Source organism: Procambarus clarkii, chromosome 77 (genome assembly GCF_040958095.1).
Source record: "Procambarus clarkii isolate CNS0578487 chromosome 77, FALCON_Pclarkii_2.0, whole genome shotgun sequence".
NCBI lineage: Eukaryota > Metazoa > Arthropoda > Malacostraca > Decapoda > Cambaridae > Procambarus > Procambarus clarkii.
Genome location: NC_091226.1, coordinates 19,234,526 through 19,253,058, shown reverse-complemented (window position 1 = coordinate 19,253,058; position 18,533 = coordinate 19,234,526). Strand labels below are relative to the sequence as shown.

General features: G+C 43.0%; 1 protein-coding gene across 2 annotated transcripts in view; it reads right to left on the bottom strand.

The window, feature by feature from the left end:
- Nucleotides 1-18,533, bottom strand: part of LOC123747166 (homeotic protein distal-less) — a 152,289-nt gene that overhangs the window by 74,453 nt on the left and 59,303 nt on the right. The window contains exon 3 of one of the 2 annotated variants that reach the window (XM_069313961.1): nt 2,562-2,609. The exons of the other annotated variant lie outside the window; for it this stretch is intronic. Coding sequence (XP_069170062.1) covers nt 2,562-2,609 — 48 coding nt within the window. The remainder of the gene's footprint in view (nt 1-2,561; nt 2,610-18,533) is intronic. 2 annotated transcript variants of the gene reach the window in all.

Sequence of the window (18,533 nt, the reverse complement as noted above, 5' to 3'; positions counted from 1 at the left end):
TGGCCTCGGGCCGGGCTTGGGCAGTAGAAGAACTCCCAGAACCCCATCAAGCAGGTATATGTGGGCCTGCGGGCCGCTCCAAGCAACAGCCTGGTGGACCAAACTCTCACAAGTCAAGCCTGGCCTCGGGCCGGGCTTGGGCAGTAGAACAACTCCCAGAACCCCATCAACCAAGTATATGTGGGCCTGCGGGCCGCTCCAAGCAACAGCCTGGTGGACCAAACTCTCACAAGTCAAGCCTGGCCTCGGGCCGGGCTTGGGCAGTAGAACAACTCCCAGAACCCCATCAAGCAGGTATATGTGGGCCTGCGGGCCGCTCCAAGCAACAGCCTGGTGGACCAAACTCTCACAAGTCAAGCCTGGCCTCGGGCCGGGCTTGGGCAGTAGAACAACTCCCAGAACCCCATCAACCAGGTATATGTGGGCCTGCGGGCCGCTCCAAGCAACAGCCTGGTGGACCAAACTATGCTTGACACTAGTTGTTATATATGGCACCATGATACTCTCATCTGTCTTACTGAAGAGTTAGTAACGCTTTGAGAATTGCCAATTAGGGCGAAGAGTTGACGCGCGCAAAGGACATTGGCACCTTTGTGTCTTGTGTATACGAGAAGGTTGACCAGACCACACACTAGAAATTGAAGAGACGACGACGTTTCGGTCCGTCCTGGACCATTCTCAAGTCGATTGTGTGCCAGAGATTGTATTCTCAAGTCGATTGTGTGCCAGAGATTGTATTCTCAAGTCGACACAATCGACTTGAGAATGGTCCAGGACGGACCGAAACGTCGTCGTCCCTTCACCTTCTAGTGTGTGGTCTGGTCAACATACTTCAGCCACGTTATTGTGACTCATCGCCTGTATACGAGAAGGTCTTATGGAACAAGAGACATGATAATTTTAATGAACAAATCCACAAGGGCCGTGACGAGGGTTCGAACCTACGTCCAAGAGGATCCCAGACGCTGCCTTAATCGACTGAGCTACGACATGGTTAAAAGAATTGCAACCGGGAAATCATCCTGATCTACCAATTTTTCTGTAACTTCTGAGTGTAAGAATGAATTACACAGCAATATACATGACAGCCATTTGTGTATAAAATAATATTATGCTAATGTTGACCAGACCACACACTAGAAAGTGAAGGGACGAAGACGACATTCTCAATCGACTTGAGAATGGTCCAGGATGGACCGAAACGTCGTCGTCCCTTCAACTTCTAGTGTATGGTCTGGTCAACATGCTAAGAATAATGTATAGAAATACCAAGGTTTCGAGTACATTATTCTAGAGTACTAGAATAGAATTTAGTACTCTAGAATAGAGTACTAAATTCTCTTCTAGTAGAAGTAGAGTAGAATAGAGTAGAATTTAACAGTTGTGTATGTTTTATTCATATCTAATAGATATACTGATGAAGATTAGGCCACCCAAGAGGTGGCACGGGCATGAATAACCCGTAAAATTGATATACACTGTACTAGTGATTATAAAGGCACAGGAGACATCTCCCGTCACGCAGGGTACAGTCGCACCTCCACAGATCTCCAGTATCAGCTCTTGATACTGGTAATGGCTCAAAAGGGCCACCACCTACGGGCTATTTATGCCCGTGCCACCTTTTGGGTGGCTTAATCTTCATCAATCATCAATGAATCATCCTCACGTGAGATGGTAAATGTGAGGACTTAAGTAGTACACAAAGTACTACACATTTAGTGTACTACACTAAACTTTTATTTATTGATGAAGTGTTTGATTAATCATGATGGTTATCAGTGGTGAATTTTGCTTATTTCTGTTCTATGTTTCTATTGTGTCTGGCAGTTGCAGACTCCATGCATGTTGTCCTCTATGTTGTTTATTTCTTAAATAAGGAATTTATAATTCCTAAAATTTCTTATTGGGACTCAAATGGATTCTGCGTGTGTGTGTCAGTATGAAATTTGAAGGCGAGGAGTCACAATAACGTGGCTAAAGTATGTTGACCAGACCACACACTAGAAGGTGAAGGGACGACGACGTTTCGGTCCGTCCTGGACCATTCTCAAGTCGATTGAACAAAGACAATCGACTTGAGAATGGTCCAGGACGAACCAAAACGTCGTCGTCCCTTCACCTTCTAGTGTGTGGTCTGGTCAACATCAAATTTGAACCTCCAAATTGAAAAGATTTGTTATAATTTCACTAGAATAAATTCAAACATTTGATTTGATAACCCAATACACCTGTGATCTTGAAGCTCTATTTCACATGTATACGCATGTATACGCATGTATTAGTGTATACATTCACTGGCACATCAAACAAGAATCACACACAGAGATCACACTAACGTGATGCATCAAATGAACAAATCCACAAGGGCCGTGACGAGGATTCGACCCTGCGTCCGGGAGCATCCCAGACACTGCCTTAATGAGCATCGCAGACACTGCGACTGTCGTAGGTCAGTCGATTAAGGCAGTGTCTGGGATGCTCCCGGACGCAGGTTCGAATCCTCGTCACGGCCCTTGTGGATTTGTTCAAACTAGAAGGATTAATAGAGGAACACTCACAGCCTCGACTGCCCCAATACTCCTGCCAGCACGTGAAGGCAGCATCATCTGGCATATGTTTTAATCATAATTTTGACCTATATAGATTATAATACATAAATACTGAGATATCATAATAAAAAGTTACTAAAAATTTTTTAAAAATATACCAAGATACGATATCAGTATGATAATTCATATGAAGATCTGAACTTTAACCAGATAATGAGTAATATTGTGATAAGTTGGTTACTACACGTTTTGACTGAATTTAAAGTTGTGCTATTTTAAATATATGTAATAAGTTGGGATATAGATGTGTTCAGTGAAATGAGGTACAGAATAAAGGGTAACTTAGCAAAAATAGTGAAGTGGCGCTTGATAAGTTATTCCAAACGTGATTATACACACATTTCTGCGAACAAATAATTTTTGAATATCGATACTGCATATTATACTTGGGGCTAGATTCACGAAGCAGTTACGCAAGCACTTACGAACCTGTACATCTTTTCTCAATCTTTGGCGGCTTTGTTTACAATTATTAAACAGTTAATGAGCTCCGAAGCACCAGGAGGCTGTTTATAACAATAACAACAGTTGATTGGCAAGTTTTCATGCTTGTAAACTGTTTAATAAATGTAACCAAAGCCGTCAAAGATTGAGGAAAGATGTACACGTTCGTAAGTACTTGCGTAACTGCTTCGTGAATCTGGCTCCTGGATCTTAAAGAACAAAGCTCAGAAGGAAATTCTTGATCTTGAGGTTATCTTGAGATGATTTCGGGGCTTTTTTTTTTTTAGTGTCCCCGCGGCCCGGTCCTCGACCAGGCCTCCACCCCCAGGAAGCAGCCCGTGACAGCTGACTAACACCCAGGTACCTATTTTACTGCTAGGTAACAGGGGCATTCAGGGTGAAAGAAACTTTGCCCATTTGTTTCTGCCTCGTGCGGGAATCGAACCCGCGCCACAGAATTACGAGTCCTGCGCGCTATCCACCAGGCTACGAGGCCCCTGTCCCAAATTATGCGATTCAAAATAATTTATGGTAACTTTGAAGAAGATATCATTCTGAAAAGCTAATAAAAATATGACAGGAAAAGTCTACAGAGAATCATTAAAATAAAACTGTATAAAGAGTTGCGTATGTTATAAAAGCTATAGGATAGTCTTAACAATATGTTAGTACAGGCTTTTAACACAAAAAAATGTCGTTGGACACAATAGCTTGATGCATCAAATGAACAAATCCACAAGGGCCGTGACGAGGATTCGAACCTACGTCCGAGAGCATCCCAGACGCTGCCTGAATCGACTGAGCTACCACATGGTCAAAAGAATTGCTGGTTTGTGTCTCGGAGAGGCTGCAGGATCCGAATAAGGTCAGAAGAACTTCCGGTTGCAATTCTTTTGACCATGTCGTAGCTCAGTCGATTAAGACAGCGTCTGGGATGCTCTCGGACGTAGGTTCGAATCCTCGTCACGGCCCTAGGGAAATTAAGGTTTGTGGTGAATGATGGAAAGATTGAAGGTTATTGTTGTTATAGATTCAGCTACTTGGAACAAGTTCCAAGTAGCACGGGCTATGGTGAGCTCGTATTGGATTTACCTGGCACGGTTGCCAGATTGGAGGATTGTATTGTTAATTGATAGGAAGTTAGGTAGGTGGTAGTGATGAATCAGGATGATTATGCGTGTTGGGTGATGAGGATGATGAGTTGTAAGATTGGTCCTGGACCGATGTGAAGGTTTGGAATGGGGATGGGACATAGGGACACCACCTGGTGCTCTGGGGGGCAATGGGTGGCACAGGGAAGGGGGGGGGGAGCAAAAACCCCCCTCCCGTAGAGGGACGGTGGTGGTGGGGGGACAGTCACCTTATCTGTCTACAGTCCACACCTGTCTCCGCTACTGTCACATTTGCAATGGTAATGACTCGGAAAATGGCGACAAATTTGGAGGGAATCAGTAATTTAAGAGCCCCCGGATGAGTCTATATTTTAGCGTGTGTATATATATATGAATGTTAGCTATGTGTGTGTATATGTATGTCAGCTATGTGTGTGTATATGTATGTTAGCTATGTGTGTATATGTATGTTAGCTATGTGTGTGTATATGTATGTTAGCTATGTGTGTGTATATGTATGTTAGCTATGTGTGTGTGTATGTATGTTAGCTATGTGTGTATATGTATGTCAGCTATGTGTGTGTATATGTATGTTAGCTATGTGTGTGTATATGTATGTTAGCTATGTGTGTGTATATGTATGTTAGCTATGTGTGTATATGTATGTTAGCTATGTGTGTATATGTATGTTAGCTATGTGTGTGTATATGTATGTCAGCTATGTGTGTGTATATGTATGTTAGCTATGTGTGTGTATATGTATGTTAGCTATGTGTGTATATGTATGTTAGCTATGTGTGTATATGTATGTTAGCTATGTGTGTATATGTATGTCAGCTATGTGTGTGTATATGTATGTTAGCTATGTGTGTGTGTATGTATGTTAGCTATGTGTGTATATGTATGTCAGCTATGTGTGTGTATATGTATGTTAGCTATGTGTGTGTATATGTATGTTAGCTATGTGTGTGTATATGTATGTCAGCTATGTGTGTGTATATGTATGTCAGCTATGTGTGTGTATATGTATGTTAGCTATGTGTGTTTGTGTGTTAATATTTCCATAATCACTTCTTAATTTTTATATAAAATTCACGATTTATTTCACACAAATTGGACAAAATCTACAATACTGGACTAAACTCACAATATTACATATATAGTATAGGTAAATGTTATACTATTGTATTTATTGTATTTATATTTAAAAAACAAGTTTAATGCTTTAAAAAATTTTTTTAACATGTTTAAATTTTAAATAGCATTAGACACGCCATAGGGCATGGCGCCCTGGCTGTCTGGGTTCGAATCCTTTATGGGTTAAGAGTTTTCTGTTATACATATATATATATATATATATATATATATATATATATATATATATATATATATATCCATCCTATAATACCCTATTAATGCCACCTCACCCCATCCACCTCACTAAAATGTAGATATATATATATATATATATATATATATATATATATATATATATATATATATATATATATATATATATATATATATATATATATATATTTATAAAAATAAATGTTATATATATAAACTTTTATTTCTGTTTGTTATCATCCTTCGTAAAATCGACACTAATTAATCTAAATGATACTATTAAGAACATAAGAACAAAGGTAACTGCAGAAGGCCTATTAGCCCATACGAGGCAGCTCCTATCTATAACCACCCAATCCCACTCATATACTTAAGAACATAAGAACACAGGCAACTGCAGAAGGCCTATTGGCCCATACGAGGCAGCTCCTATCTATAACCACCCAATCCCACTCATATACTTAAGAACATAAGAACACAGGCAACTGCAGAAGGCCTATTGGCCCATACGAGGCAGCTCCTATCTATAACCACCCAATCCCACTCATATACTTAAGAACATAAGAACACAGGCAACTGCAGAAGGCCTATTGGCCCATACGAGGCAGCTCCTATCTATAACCCCCCAATCCCACTCATATACATAATGCATATTGTATAATGCATATTGCATAATGCAACGTTCTACACGCTTGCTGTGATTGGTTCATTGCATGACATCACGTTCCTGGCGTTTGTTGAGGTTCGTTTTAAAAAATGTGTAAACATCTATTGTGCGCGATCACCATTTTCAAAATGTGAAATATATTTGTATTTGTGCGTTTATTTGTATTTGTGCGTTTGCATGTTGGCATTATATTTGTTTGTGTGTTTGTGAGACATCATTGATGATATCTATTGTTAGAATTCAATTATTAGGATTCAACTATTGCAGTGTACACAAGATAGACAGAAATTACAATAGCGTGATGCATCAAATGAATAAATCCACAAGGGCCGTGACGAGGCTTCGAACCTACGAGCCTCTTGGACGTAGGTTCGAACCGTTGTCACGGCCCTTGTGGATTTGTACACAAGACAGTTCACCAATGTATGTCTAAACCTCATCTAACCTATTCTAACCTAACCAAACCTCACGTAACTTAACCTAACCTTACTCAATCTAACCTAACCTAACCTAACCAAACCTCACCTAACTTAACCTAAACTTACTCAATCTAACCTAACCTAACCTAACCTAAGCTAAGCTAACCTAACCAAACCCTCACCGAACCTAACATTACTTAATCTAACCTAACGTAAACCTAACCAAACAAACTCAACCTTATTCAGTCTAACCTCACCTAATCCAACCCAATCTATCCTAATCTATCCTAACCATTCCTTACTCATTTTTAACTTCATCTCACCTAACGCAAACCAACCTAACCCAGCCAACCCAAATATAGCATAACCTATCCCAAAATATCTTCGAGCCTAATAACCTATCCAATATATTCGAGCCTAATAACTTATTCTAATATATTCGAGCCTAATAACTTATTCTAATATATTCGAGCCTAATAACTTATTCTAATATATTCGAGCCTAATAACTTATTCTAATATATTCGAGCCTAATAACTTATTCCAATATATTCGAGCCTAATAACTTATTCCAACACCACCACTTACGGGCTATTCATGCCCGTGCCACCTTTTGGGTGGCTTAATCTTCATCAATCAATCAATCTATTCCAACACATTCGAACCTAATAACCAGTAGAGGTGTCGAACCGTCTTGACTATTGACTAACCGCGGGCTATTGAACTACACCACCACCACACACTTGGTCCGGGAGACATCTCCCGTCACGCAGGGTGCAGTTGCACCTCCACAGATCTCCAGTATCAGCTCTTGATACTGGTAAATGGCTCAAAAGGGCCACCACTTACGGGCTATTCATGCCCGTGCCACCTTTTGGATGGTTTAATCGTCATCTTGGACACATTCATGGGAGACATCTCCCGTCACGCAGAGTGCACTTGCACCTCCACAGATCTCCAGTATCAGCTCTTGATACTGGTAAATGGCTCAAAAGGGCCACCACTTACGGGCTATTCATGCCCGTGCCACCTTTTGGGTGACTTAATCGTCATCTTGTCATCTTGGAACTACACCCTTCGTGTTGTGATTGTACGTAGACACATATGAAATTTGTACTGTTATTGCTTTTGTTTGAAATGCCGCCAACTGATAGATATCTCCATTATGCTTGAGCGACGGTCTCGCTTCATGCAGGTCGGCGTTCAATCCCCGACCGTCCACAAGAGGTTGGGCACCATTCCTTTCCCCCCCCCCGGTCCCATCCCAAATGCTTATCTTGGACCCTTGTGTAGTCGTAATGGCTTGGTGCTTCCTCCGAGGCACCGCTCCTGTGTCAGGTAAGTTACGGGCTCACCATAGCCCGTGCTACTTGCCCCGCTCCTGTGCCAGGTAAGTTACGGGCTCATCATAGCCCGTATGCATCATGCAGGCGATGAGTCACAATAACGTGGCTATAGTATGTTGACCAGACCACACACTAGAAGGTGAAGGGACGACGACGTTTCGGTCCGTCCTGGACCATTCTCAAGTCGTTTGTCATCAGACGTGACGTCTGATGTTTGTACAAGTTTACTTGGATGATGTCACACCTCATTCCTTTATCACTGACATCATTTTTGTTAACGCGCACACTTTGAGCCCAATCGCTTACGGCAGGAACGTGTCGTAGAGTCATCACGCCTCTTGTTCCTGGTGATCGACTTGTAATCTTCGTGACAGGTCGTTGTCTATCGCTATAATTTGAAATTTTCTTGACATTTAACCGATAGATTCGTTCCCTGTTATTACATGGGAACGCGCATGGACGTATGCGCGTGGACGTCCATGCGCGTCTGTACACACACGGACGCGCATGTACGTATGTGTGCGTCCGTGTGTGTACGTTACTAGTTGTACACGGCTGTGCTTGAGGGGGTTGAGCTCTGGCTCTTTGGTCCCGCCTCTCAACTGTCAATCAACTGGTGTACAGGTTCCTGAGCCTATTGGGCTCTATCATATCTACACTTGAAACTGTGTATGGAGTCAGCCTCCACCACATTACTGCCTAATGCATTCCATTTGTCAACCACTCTGACACTAAAAAAGTTCTTTGTAATATCTCTGTGGCTCATTTGGGCACTTGAGCCCAATGCCCAGGCGCCGGCGAGAAACAATGGGCAGAGTTTCTTTCACCCTATGCCCCTGTTACCTAGCAGTAAAATTGGTACCTGGGTGTTAGTCAGCTGTCACGGGCTGCTTCCTGGGGGTGGAGGCCTGGTCGAGGACCGGGCCACGGGGACACTAAAGCCCCGAAATCATCACAAGATAACCTCAAGATAAACCTGACAATCCGCTGATAGTTACCGTTGGCGTTTGTTTTAAATCATCTCAAGATAACCTCAAGATAACCTGACAATCCGTTGATAATTACCGTTGGCGTAGAAATTTCGGGCCAGAGTCAACAGGGGTCATCAGAGGCGATGAAGCCAACGGGAATAACAGGGATTATAGTCAACGGAATCGATGGAATAACAGGGACTAATGTAGTCAATATTGATGAGGGGGAATCAGCGGGGCCCCAATTGCCTGTTAACCCAACGGAAGACAGAACAAACACGGGCAGATAAATGGAAGAAAATAATAATGCACATCAACACCAGAATTTAAAACTGACGATGCTTTTGCAATCAAGAAATTCAAAATATCATATCTGCTGCCCCCCTCCCTCCCCCCCTCTCCCCCCCCCCCCCACCTTCCTCTGCCCTCGTGGCTGTTAGATGGCTTTAATAAATTACAAGAAAACAGACGAGGAGTCACAATAACGTGGCTGAAATATGTTGACCAAACCACACACTAGATAGTGAAGGGACGACGACGTTTCGGTCCGTCCTGGACCACAATCGACTTGAGAATGGTCCAGGACGAACCGAAACGTCGTCGTCCCTTCACTCTCTAGTGTCTGGTTTAGTCAACAAGCAAACAGATTTGTACATAAATATACAAGATAAAACTTGAAAAATATGATCATAGTTGACAAAGTATTTTCCCGAAATACCAGACTTGCAACTTCTGCATATTACTGGAAAGGTTCCACGGGCTCGCCATAGCCCGTGCTACATGGCACATTTCGTTGAATACACATTAACTCCCAATAAATCCTTTTGGAAGTCATGGGTATAATATTTTTCCCCACGAAAACCTGTTAAAGTTTCAGCTATGAGCGTATTTTCTGCTCAAAATGTCGACTTGAAACCTGACCAGATTTAGCTTCAAGATATCCCATGGTTGGTGTTATCATGATAAGTTATCTTTTGAGTAAAGAAACGGCTTCTAATATACCCCATTTCGTGTTATTCCCCTTTATTGGGAATGAGATTCGTGAAATTAAGGAAATTGACCCGTAACTCACTAACGTTGTAAAGCAGAGTTTAGCCCGGGCGTGGATACGAATTCAGAGACAAGCGCACACACACACACACACACACACACACACACACACACACACACACACACACACACACACACACACACACACACACACACACACACACACACACACACACACATTCCCATTGTCTGTGTATCCTATTGGTAATGTGTGCTTTTGTGTGTGTGTGTGTGTGTACTCATTAGGTGAGTACACACACACACACACACACACACACACACACACACACACACACACATTCCCATTGTCTGTGTATCCTATTGGTAATGTGTGCTTTTGTGTGTGTGTGTGTGTGTACTCATTAGGTGAGTACACACACACACACACACACACCCACACCCCCCCCCCCACACACAAAAGCACACATTAACAATAGGATACACAGACAATAAAACAGGAGGTAATCACGTTTGATATAATGCATTACACGTGTAATTCCAGCATAAACAGCAACAGATAGCAACACAGAAGGAAAATAAAGTCAAAACCCGCCCCCTAATACACCCTATCACAGCGAATACACTGACCCACGATCATACCGTTGTATGAGGCAGCAAGGCGGAGATTGCCAATAATGTTCGCTTTATTGGTGATAGTTTAGCGGGAGTGTCAGCCTGGAGGCAGGTGTATGTGTTAAGAGGCAGGTGTGTGTGTTAAAAGGCAGGTGTGTGTGTTAGACGCAGGTGTGTGTGTTAAGAGGCAGGTGTATGTGTTAAGAGGCAGGTGTATGTGCTAGAGGCAGGTGTATGTGTTAAGAGGCAGGTGTATGTGCTAGAGGCAGGTGTATGTGTTAGACGCAGGTGTATGTGCTAGAGGCAGGTGTATGTGTTAAGAGGCAGGTGTGTGTGTTAAGAGGCAGGTGTATGTGTTAAGAGGCAGGTGTGTGTGCTAGGGTGTGCTATCACGGCTTGAGCAAGATGGCACTGTTGTTCCCTATGCAGGCGAGGAGTCACAATAACGGGGCTGAAGTATGTTGACCAGACCACACACTAGAAGGTGAAGGGACGACGACGTTTCGGTCCGTCCTGGACCATTCTCAAGTCAATTGTAACACACTAGAAGGTGAAGGGACGACGACGTTTCGGTCCGTCCTGGACCATTCTCAAGTCAATTGTAACACACTAGAAGGTGAAGGGACGACGACGTTTCGGTCCGTCCTGGACCATTCTCAAGTCAATTGTAACACACTAGAAGGTGAAGGGACGACGACGTTTCGGTCCGTCCTGGACCATTCTCAAGTCAATTGTAACACACTAGAAGGTGAAGGGACGACGACGTTTCGGTCCGTCCTGGACCATTCTCAAGTCAATTGTAACACACTAGAAGGTGAAGGGACGACGACGTTTCGGTCCGTCCTGGACCATTCTCAAGACGACTGTTATTCCCTATATCTTTTCCCTTGCCACTGGCCTAGGAGGTGGGGAATACCGCTGGAAGTTGAATTGAGTTGATGCTTACAAAGCGGGATTGAAGCCAGGATCAACAGCAGATTGATTGATTGATGAAGATTAAGCCACCCAAGAGGTGGCACGGGCATGAATAGCCCGGAAGTGGTACAATTTTTTGTTCTGTAAATCTTTTCAGTGATCTGAGGTCGCATGTGTTTTTGTGTGTACTCATCTATTTGTACTCAGCTCTTTGTGTCTGCAGGATCGAGCATTGACTCTTGGATCCCGCCTTTCGAGCCATCGGTTGTTTACAACAATGACTCCGGTCCTATTTCCCTATCATACCTAGTTTGAAAATTATGAATAGAGTTTGCTTCCACAACCTGTTCCTTAAGTGCATTCCATTTTGTCCACTACTCTCACGCTAAAAGAAAACTTTCCAACTTCTCTGTGACTCATCTGTGTGTGTGTGTGTGTGTGTGTGTGTGTGTGTGTGTGTGTGTGTGTGTGTGTGTGTGTGTGTGTGTGTGTGTGTGTGTGTGTGTATGTGTACGTGTGCGCGTCTATATGTCACGGTAGATTTGCAATTCGCAATTACAACCAATTATCTGTATGCAATAATTGTTGTTCTCTCCACAGAGCACGCATCACGGCCGCCAGTTTAAGGTAAGTGAAGGGTGGTGGTGGTGGGGGTTCGGCTCTAGGAGTTCTCCCGTGGTATATCTTCGCCCGGGCTCACCATAGCCCGTGCTACATGGACATTTCGTTCTGAGTAGCTACATCAAAAACGATAACAACTTCGCCCGGAGACAATCCCAGTGAGTACCATTCCATTCTTCTCTTGCGCATTCTTCTACATTCAATTATACTCTTGCAAAATATGTTTTTTATCTTTTTATCTTCTTTTTTATCTTTATTATCATTTTTTGTTCATGTTATTGTTTTATTGTTTGTCTATATTGTAGTGGTTGTTCATAACCAATTAAGGATCATCTCGCCTACCCTCTCTCTATTTTTTTTTAATCGTAAATCAATAATTGTTTCAAATGTGTATATTCTGTTTTATCTGTATTTTTATCAATATATTTTTTCCGTACATTAGTATATTTTATCGGTCCGCATTATAGTTGGAGGTTATTGGGACACAAGTATATAAACCCAAAGATTCTTTCAAATATAATAGAGGCTTGGCTTACCTTCGTTTGATAATTATAAATATTGCATATTGTCCTGGGGACCATTCAGGCTTGTTCGCATTTGTGTTCCTCACGTGTGCCCCAAAGAATGAGGTGATTTGGTAAAATGCTATGCCCAAGATAACTATCCGAGTGCCGGCGGTGGGGTGGTTCAAATAGCCTCGGCTATCACCTCATTATGTCCGGTCGTGATGGTCAAGTGGATTAAGGCGTCTTGTACATACCAGTTGCGTGGCTCCTGGGAGTATGGGTTCGAGTCACTTCTGGGGTGTGAGTTTTCAGTTGCATATTGTCCTGGGGACCATTCAGGCTTGTTCGCATAATTATAAATATAAAAGCACTATAAAAGTACTATAAAAGCACTATAAAAGCACTATAAAAGCACTATAAAAGTACTATAAACTATAAAACTCTAAAAGCACTGGAAATGTACATGTTTCCAGACTACCTGAATCGTCTTCAGTAGGTTTTTTGACCCTAGTTAGCACTAGTCTTGTAGGAGGAACAAGCATACTTGGGGGAATACCTAGTGATAATACCTAGAAAGTGAAGGGACGACGACGTTTCGGTCCGTCCTGGACCATTCTCAAGTCGATTGTGAGACTATTCTCAAGTCACAATCGACTCGAGAATGGTCCAGGACGGACCGAAACGTCGTCGTCGTCCCTTCACCTTCTAGTGTGTGGTCTGGTCAACATAGTTCAGCCACGTTATTGTGACTCCTCGCCTGCATATGAATACCTAGAGTTTCTATACAGGTGATAATACTTAAGACTGGGTTCTGGGAGTACTACTTAAGTACTACTTAAGTAGTACTACTGGGATAATACTTAAGACTGGGCTTCTACTGCCCACGCCCGGCCTAAGGCCTGGCTTGACTTGTGATAGTTCAACACTGTTGCTTGTGACTTCTTGAGAATCTGGGACCAGATTCACGAAACAGTTACGCAAGTACTTACGAACCTGGGGCCAGATTCATGAAGCAGTTACGCAAGTACCTACGAACGTGTACATCTTTCCTATAATCTTTGACGGCTTTGGTTACATTTATTAAACAGTTTACAAGCATGAAAACTTGCCAATCAACTGTTGTTATTGTTATAAACAGCCTCCTGGTGCTTCGGAGCTCATTAACTGTTTAATAATTGTAAACAAAGCCACCAAAGATTGAGAAAAAGATGGACAGGTTCGTAAGTACTTGCGTACCTCTTCGTGAATCTGGCCCCAGGTTCGTAAGTGCTTACGTAACTGCTTCGTGAATCTGGCCCCAGGTTCGTAAGTGCTTAAGTAACTGCTTTGTGAATCTGGCCCCAGGTTCGTAAGTGCTTACGTAACTGCTTTATGAATCTGGTCCCAGGTTCGTAAGTGCTTACATAACTGCTTTGTGAATCTGGCCCCAGGTTCGTAAGTGCTTACGTAACTGCTTCGTGAATCAGGCCACAGGTTCGTAAGTGCTTGCGTAACTGCTTTCTGAATCTGGCCCCAGGTTCGTAAGTGCTTATGTAACTGCTTTCTGAATCTGGCCCCAGGTTCGTAAGTGCTTACGTAACTGCTTTCTGAATCTGGCCCCCAGGTTCGTAAGTGCTTGCATAACTGCTTTCTGAATCTGGCCCCAGGTTCGTAAGTGCTTGCGTAACTGCTTTCTGAATCTGGCCCCAGGTTCGTAAGTGCTTGCGTAACTGCTTTCTGAATCTGGTCCCAGGTTCGTGAGTGCTTACGTAACTGCTTTCTGAATCTGGTCCCAGGTTCGTGAGTGCTTACGTAACTGCTTTCTGAATCTGGTCCCAGGTTCGTGAGTGCTTACGTAACTGCTTTCTGAATCTGGCCCCTGCTGTATTTTCGTTATTAGATTTTCGTACATTTGTACAAATGTGGGTGTATATTCGTGGGTGTGTATTCGTGGGTGTATTCGTGGGGGTGTATTTGTGGGGGGTGTATTCGTGGGGTGTATTCGTGGGGGTGTATTTGTGGGGGTGTATTTGTGGGGGTGAATTCGTGGGGTGTATTCGTGGGTGTGTATTTGTGGGTATGTATTCGTGAGGATGTATTCGTGGGTGTGTATTTGTGGGTGTGTATTTATGGGTATGTATTCGTGAGGATGTATTCGTGGGTGTGTATTTGTGAGTATGTATTTGTGGGGGTGTATTCGTGAGTATGTATTTGTGGGGGTGTATTTGTGGGGGTGTATTTGTGAGGATGTATTCGTGGGTATGTATTTGTGGGGGTGTATTTGTGGGAGTGTATTCGTGAGGATGTATTCGTGGGTATGTATTTGTGGGGGTGTATTCGTGGGTATGTATTCGTGAAGATGTATTCGTGGGGGTGTATTTGTGGGGGTGTATTTGTGAGGGTGTATTTGCTGGTATCCTCCCTTGAATTCCTGCGTCAGATCCATATTCTACCCTCTTGTCTTCACTCCCATCTTGGTTGGAATCATGAACAAAGACACTGATTGTTCGTAATTAACTTAATTGTTACTCTTGCAGCTTACCATTGAAGATAGACAAGCGTTTCGGTCTACTGGTTTTATTACCAAATACATATTTTCTTGAGTTTTAAATTATATTTCATAAGGTTAAATATGACACTGTGAGGATTTGAATCGTTGACTGGATTCTTAATGCGAATGAAAGAATTGAATAGAATTGTGGGAAAGTTTTTGCGAAATTGCAGATATTCGTTTTTCTCTCTCTCTCTCTCTCTCTCTCTCTCTCTCTCTCTCTCTCTCTCTCTCTCTCTCTCTCTCTCTCTCTCTCTCTCTCTCTCTCTCTCTCTCTCTCTCTCTCTCTCTCATGCTCTCTCTCATGCTCTCTCTCTCTCTCTCTCTCTCTCTCTCTCTCTCTCTCTCTCTCTCTCTCTCTCTCTCTCTCTCTCTCTCTCTCTCTCTCTCTCTCTCTCTCTCTCTCATGCTCTCTCTCTCTCTCATTCTCTCTGTCTCTCATTCTCTCTCTCTCTCTCTCTCTCTCTCTCTCTCTCTCTCTCTCTCTCTCTCTCTCTCTCTCTCTCTCTCTCTCTCTCTCTCTCTCTCTCTCTCTCTCTCTAGAATTATTTAATTATCCTTTTTTTTCATCTCGTTCTCTGATATTAAAATTGCCAAAATGTTTCATCTTTTCAACGAACAAAAGGTAAAAGAAAATAATAAGCGTATGTGTGTCAGACATAAAAATGACAGTAGGTGTGTGTACGGCTAAGCTTTAGCTCCCGGGCTCTCCTCTTAGCGTTTAGTTACGGGCTATTCATGCCCGTGCCACCTCTTGGGTGGCTTAATCTTTATCAATCACTCTTAGCGTTTAATGTAGTTGATTTCTAATTCCTAGAGTTATCAAACTTATCAATCATTGTATGTAGCTTTTCTCCACTTCTTCAACTTATAATCTATTCTATGTTTTTATTCCCTTTACTCTGAAAAAGATCTTATAGTTGATTAAATAGAATATCTTGATCTGCTTTGATTTGTCTGTCCTCTAGTGACATGAGGTTCAGATCTTTATTGGTTCCTGTTGAAATGTTGGGTTCGCATCCCTTTGTTTCTGAGAGGTTCAGGCGTCCTTAACTCAATAATCGTAGCTATGCCCGAGAGTGTGTGTGTGTGTGTGTGCGTGTGTGTGTGTATGTGTGTGTGTGTGTGTGTGTGTGTGTGTGTGTGTGTGTGTGTGTGTGTGTACTCACCTACTCACCTAGTTGTGTTTGCGGGGGTTGAGCTCTGGCTCTTTGGTCCCGCCTCTCAACTGTCAATCAACTGGTGTACAGGTTCCCGAGCCTACTGGGCTCTATCATATCTGTGTGTGAGTGTGTGTGTGTGTGTGTGTGTGTGTGTGTGTGTGTGTGTGTGTGTGTGTGTGTGTGTGTGTGTGTGTACTCACTTATTTGTGCTTGCGGGGGTTGAGCTCTGGCTCTTTGGTCCCGCCTCTCAACTGTCAATTAACTGGTGTACAGGTTCCTGAGCCTACTGGGCTCTATCATATCTACATTTGAAACTACATATCGATGGAAAACTACATAAAAACTGTATGAAACTACATACATTTGAAACTACATATCATATCTACATCTCTGTGAGTGTGAATTTAAATATCACCACAAATGTGATACCACAATGTTAAACATGAGAAGTATATAAGCTTAATTCTGAAGATAGCGACGAAGTCAGCAGTTGCAGTAGAAGCGACTCGAACCCGTGAAACCCATACTTAAAGTGGTAATCTAAGCGTTGACGCTAGCAGCACGAAGCGTTATATTCACCGCGATGACTGGGTGTGTAACTATGCACTCAGATTTATCGTATACGCAAGGAATCGTATACGCAAGTATCGTATACGCAAGGAATCGTATACGCAAGTATCGTATACGCAAGGAATCGTATACGCAAGTATCGTATACGCAAGGAATCGTATACGCAAGGAATCGTATACGCAAGGAATCGTATACGCAAGTATCGTATACGCAAGTATCGTATACGCAAGGAATCGTATACGCAAGTATCGTATACGCAAGGAATCGTATACGCAAGGAATCGTATACGCAAGGAATCGTATACGCAAGGAATCGTATACGCAAGTATCGTATACGCAAGTATCGTATACGCAAGGAATCGTATACGCAAGTATCGTATACGCAAGGAATCGTATACGCAAGGAATCGTATACGCAAGGAATCGTATACGCAAGTATCGTATACGCAAGTATCGTATACGCAAGGAATCGTATACGCAAGGAATCGTATACGCAAGTATCGTATACACAAGGAAACGCCATGAAGGTTAGGTTAGTTCGGTTCCGCCTCGGGTGTCGTGTTTGAAAATCGGTAGATCTGTCTCGGGTTTGTGGTCGAGAGCCGGATGTGTGGTTAAATAGACTGTTGTGGTTTTAACGCTGTTAAGAGAGTACAGTCGTTGTATATTTTGAGTACTTTGTGGGTGAGTACAGTCTTTGTTGACCAGACCACACACTAGAAGGTGAAGGGACGACGACGTTTCGGTCCGTCCTGGACCATTCTCAAGTCAATTAATAGAAGGTGAAGGGACGACGACGTTTCGGTCCGTCCTGGACCATTCTCAAGTCAATTAATAGAAGGTGAAGGCACAACGACGTTTCGGTCCGTCCTGGACCATTCTCAAGTCAATTAATAGAAGGTGAAGGCACAACGACGTTTCGGTCCGTCCTGGACCATTCTCAAGTCAATTAATAGAAGGTGAAGGCACGACGACGTTTCGGTCCGTCCTGGACCATTCTCAAGTCTTGAATCGACTTGAGAATGGTCCAGGACGGACCGAAACGTCGTCGTCCCTTCACCTTCTAGTGTGTGGTCTGGTCAACATACTTCAGCCACGTTATTGTGACTCATCGCCTGCACACAATCTTTCTGACCGAGATCTGAACCGGTAGATAAACTTTACAGATGAAAGATAACTTTGCGGATGAGAGCTTAGTTTTTGGCTGAGAACTGGTTTGTAAAACCAGTTTGTAACTAGAAACAAGTTTTATCGATGACTTCTGGCTATGTAGTTGAGAGTTGGTTTTGTGGTTGACAAATGACTTTGCAAATACAAGTGTGATAAGAGATGATTTGTCTCATGGGTTGAGGTGAACTGAAGCCCCCATGGTGTTAAAACAGCCTTCAGACTGAAGATAACGTCTAATATATGAAGGAACCCAAGTAGGGAGTGTTCCTTGGCTTGGAGTGTCAACTTGGAGGGTCAACTTGGAGGGTCAACTTGGAGGGTCAACTTGGAGGGTCAACTTGGAGGGTCAACTTGGAGTGTCAACTTGGAGGGTCAACTTGGAGGGTCAACTTGGAGGGTCAACTTGGAGGGTCAGCTTGGAGGGTCAACTTGGAGTGTCAACTTGGAGGGTCAACTTGGAGGGTCAGCTTGGAGGGTCAACTTGGAGGGTCAACTTGGAGTGTCAACTTGGAGGGTC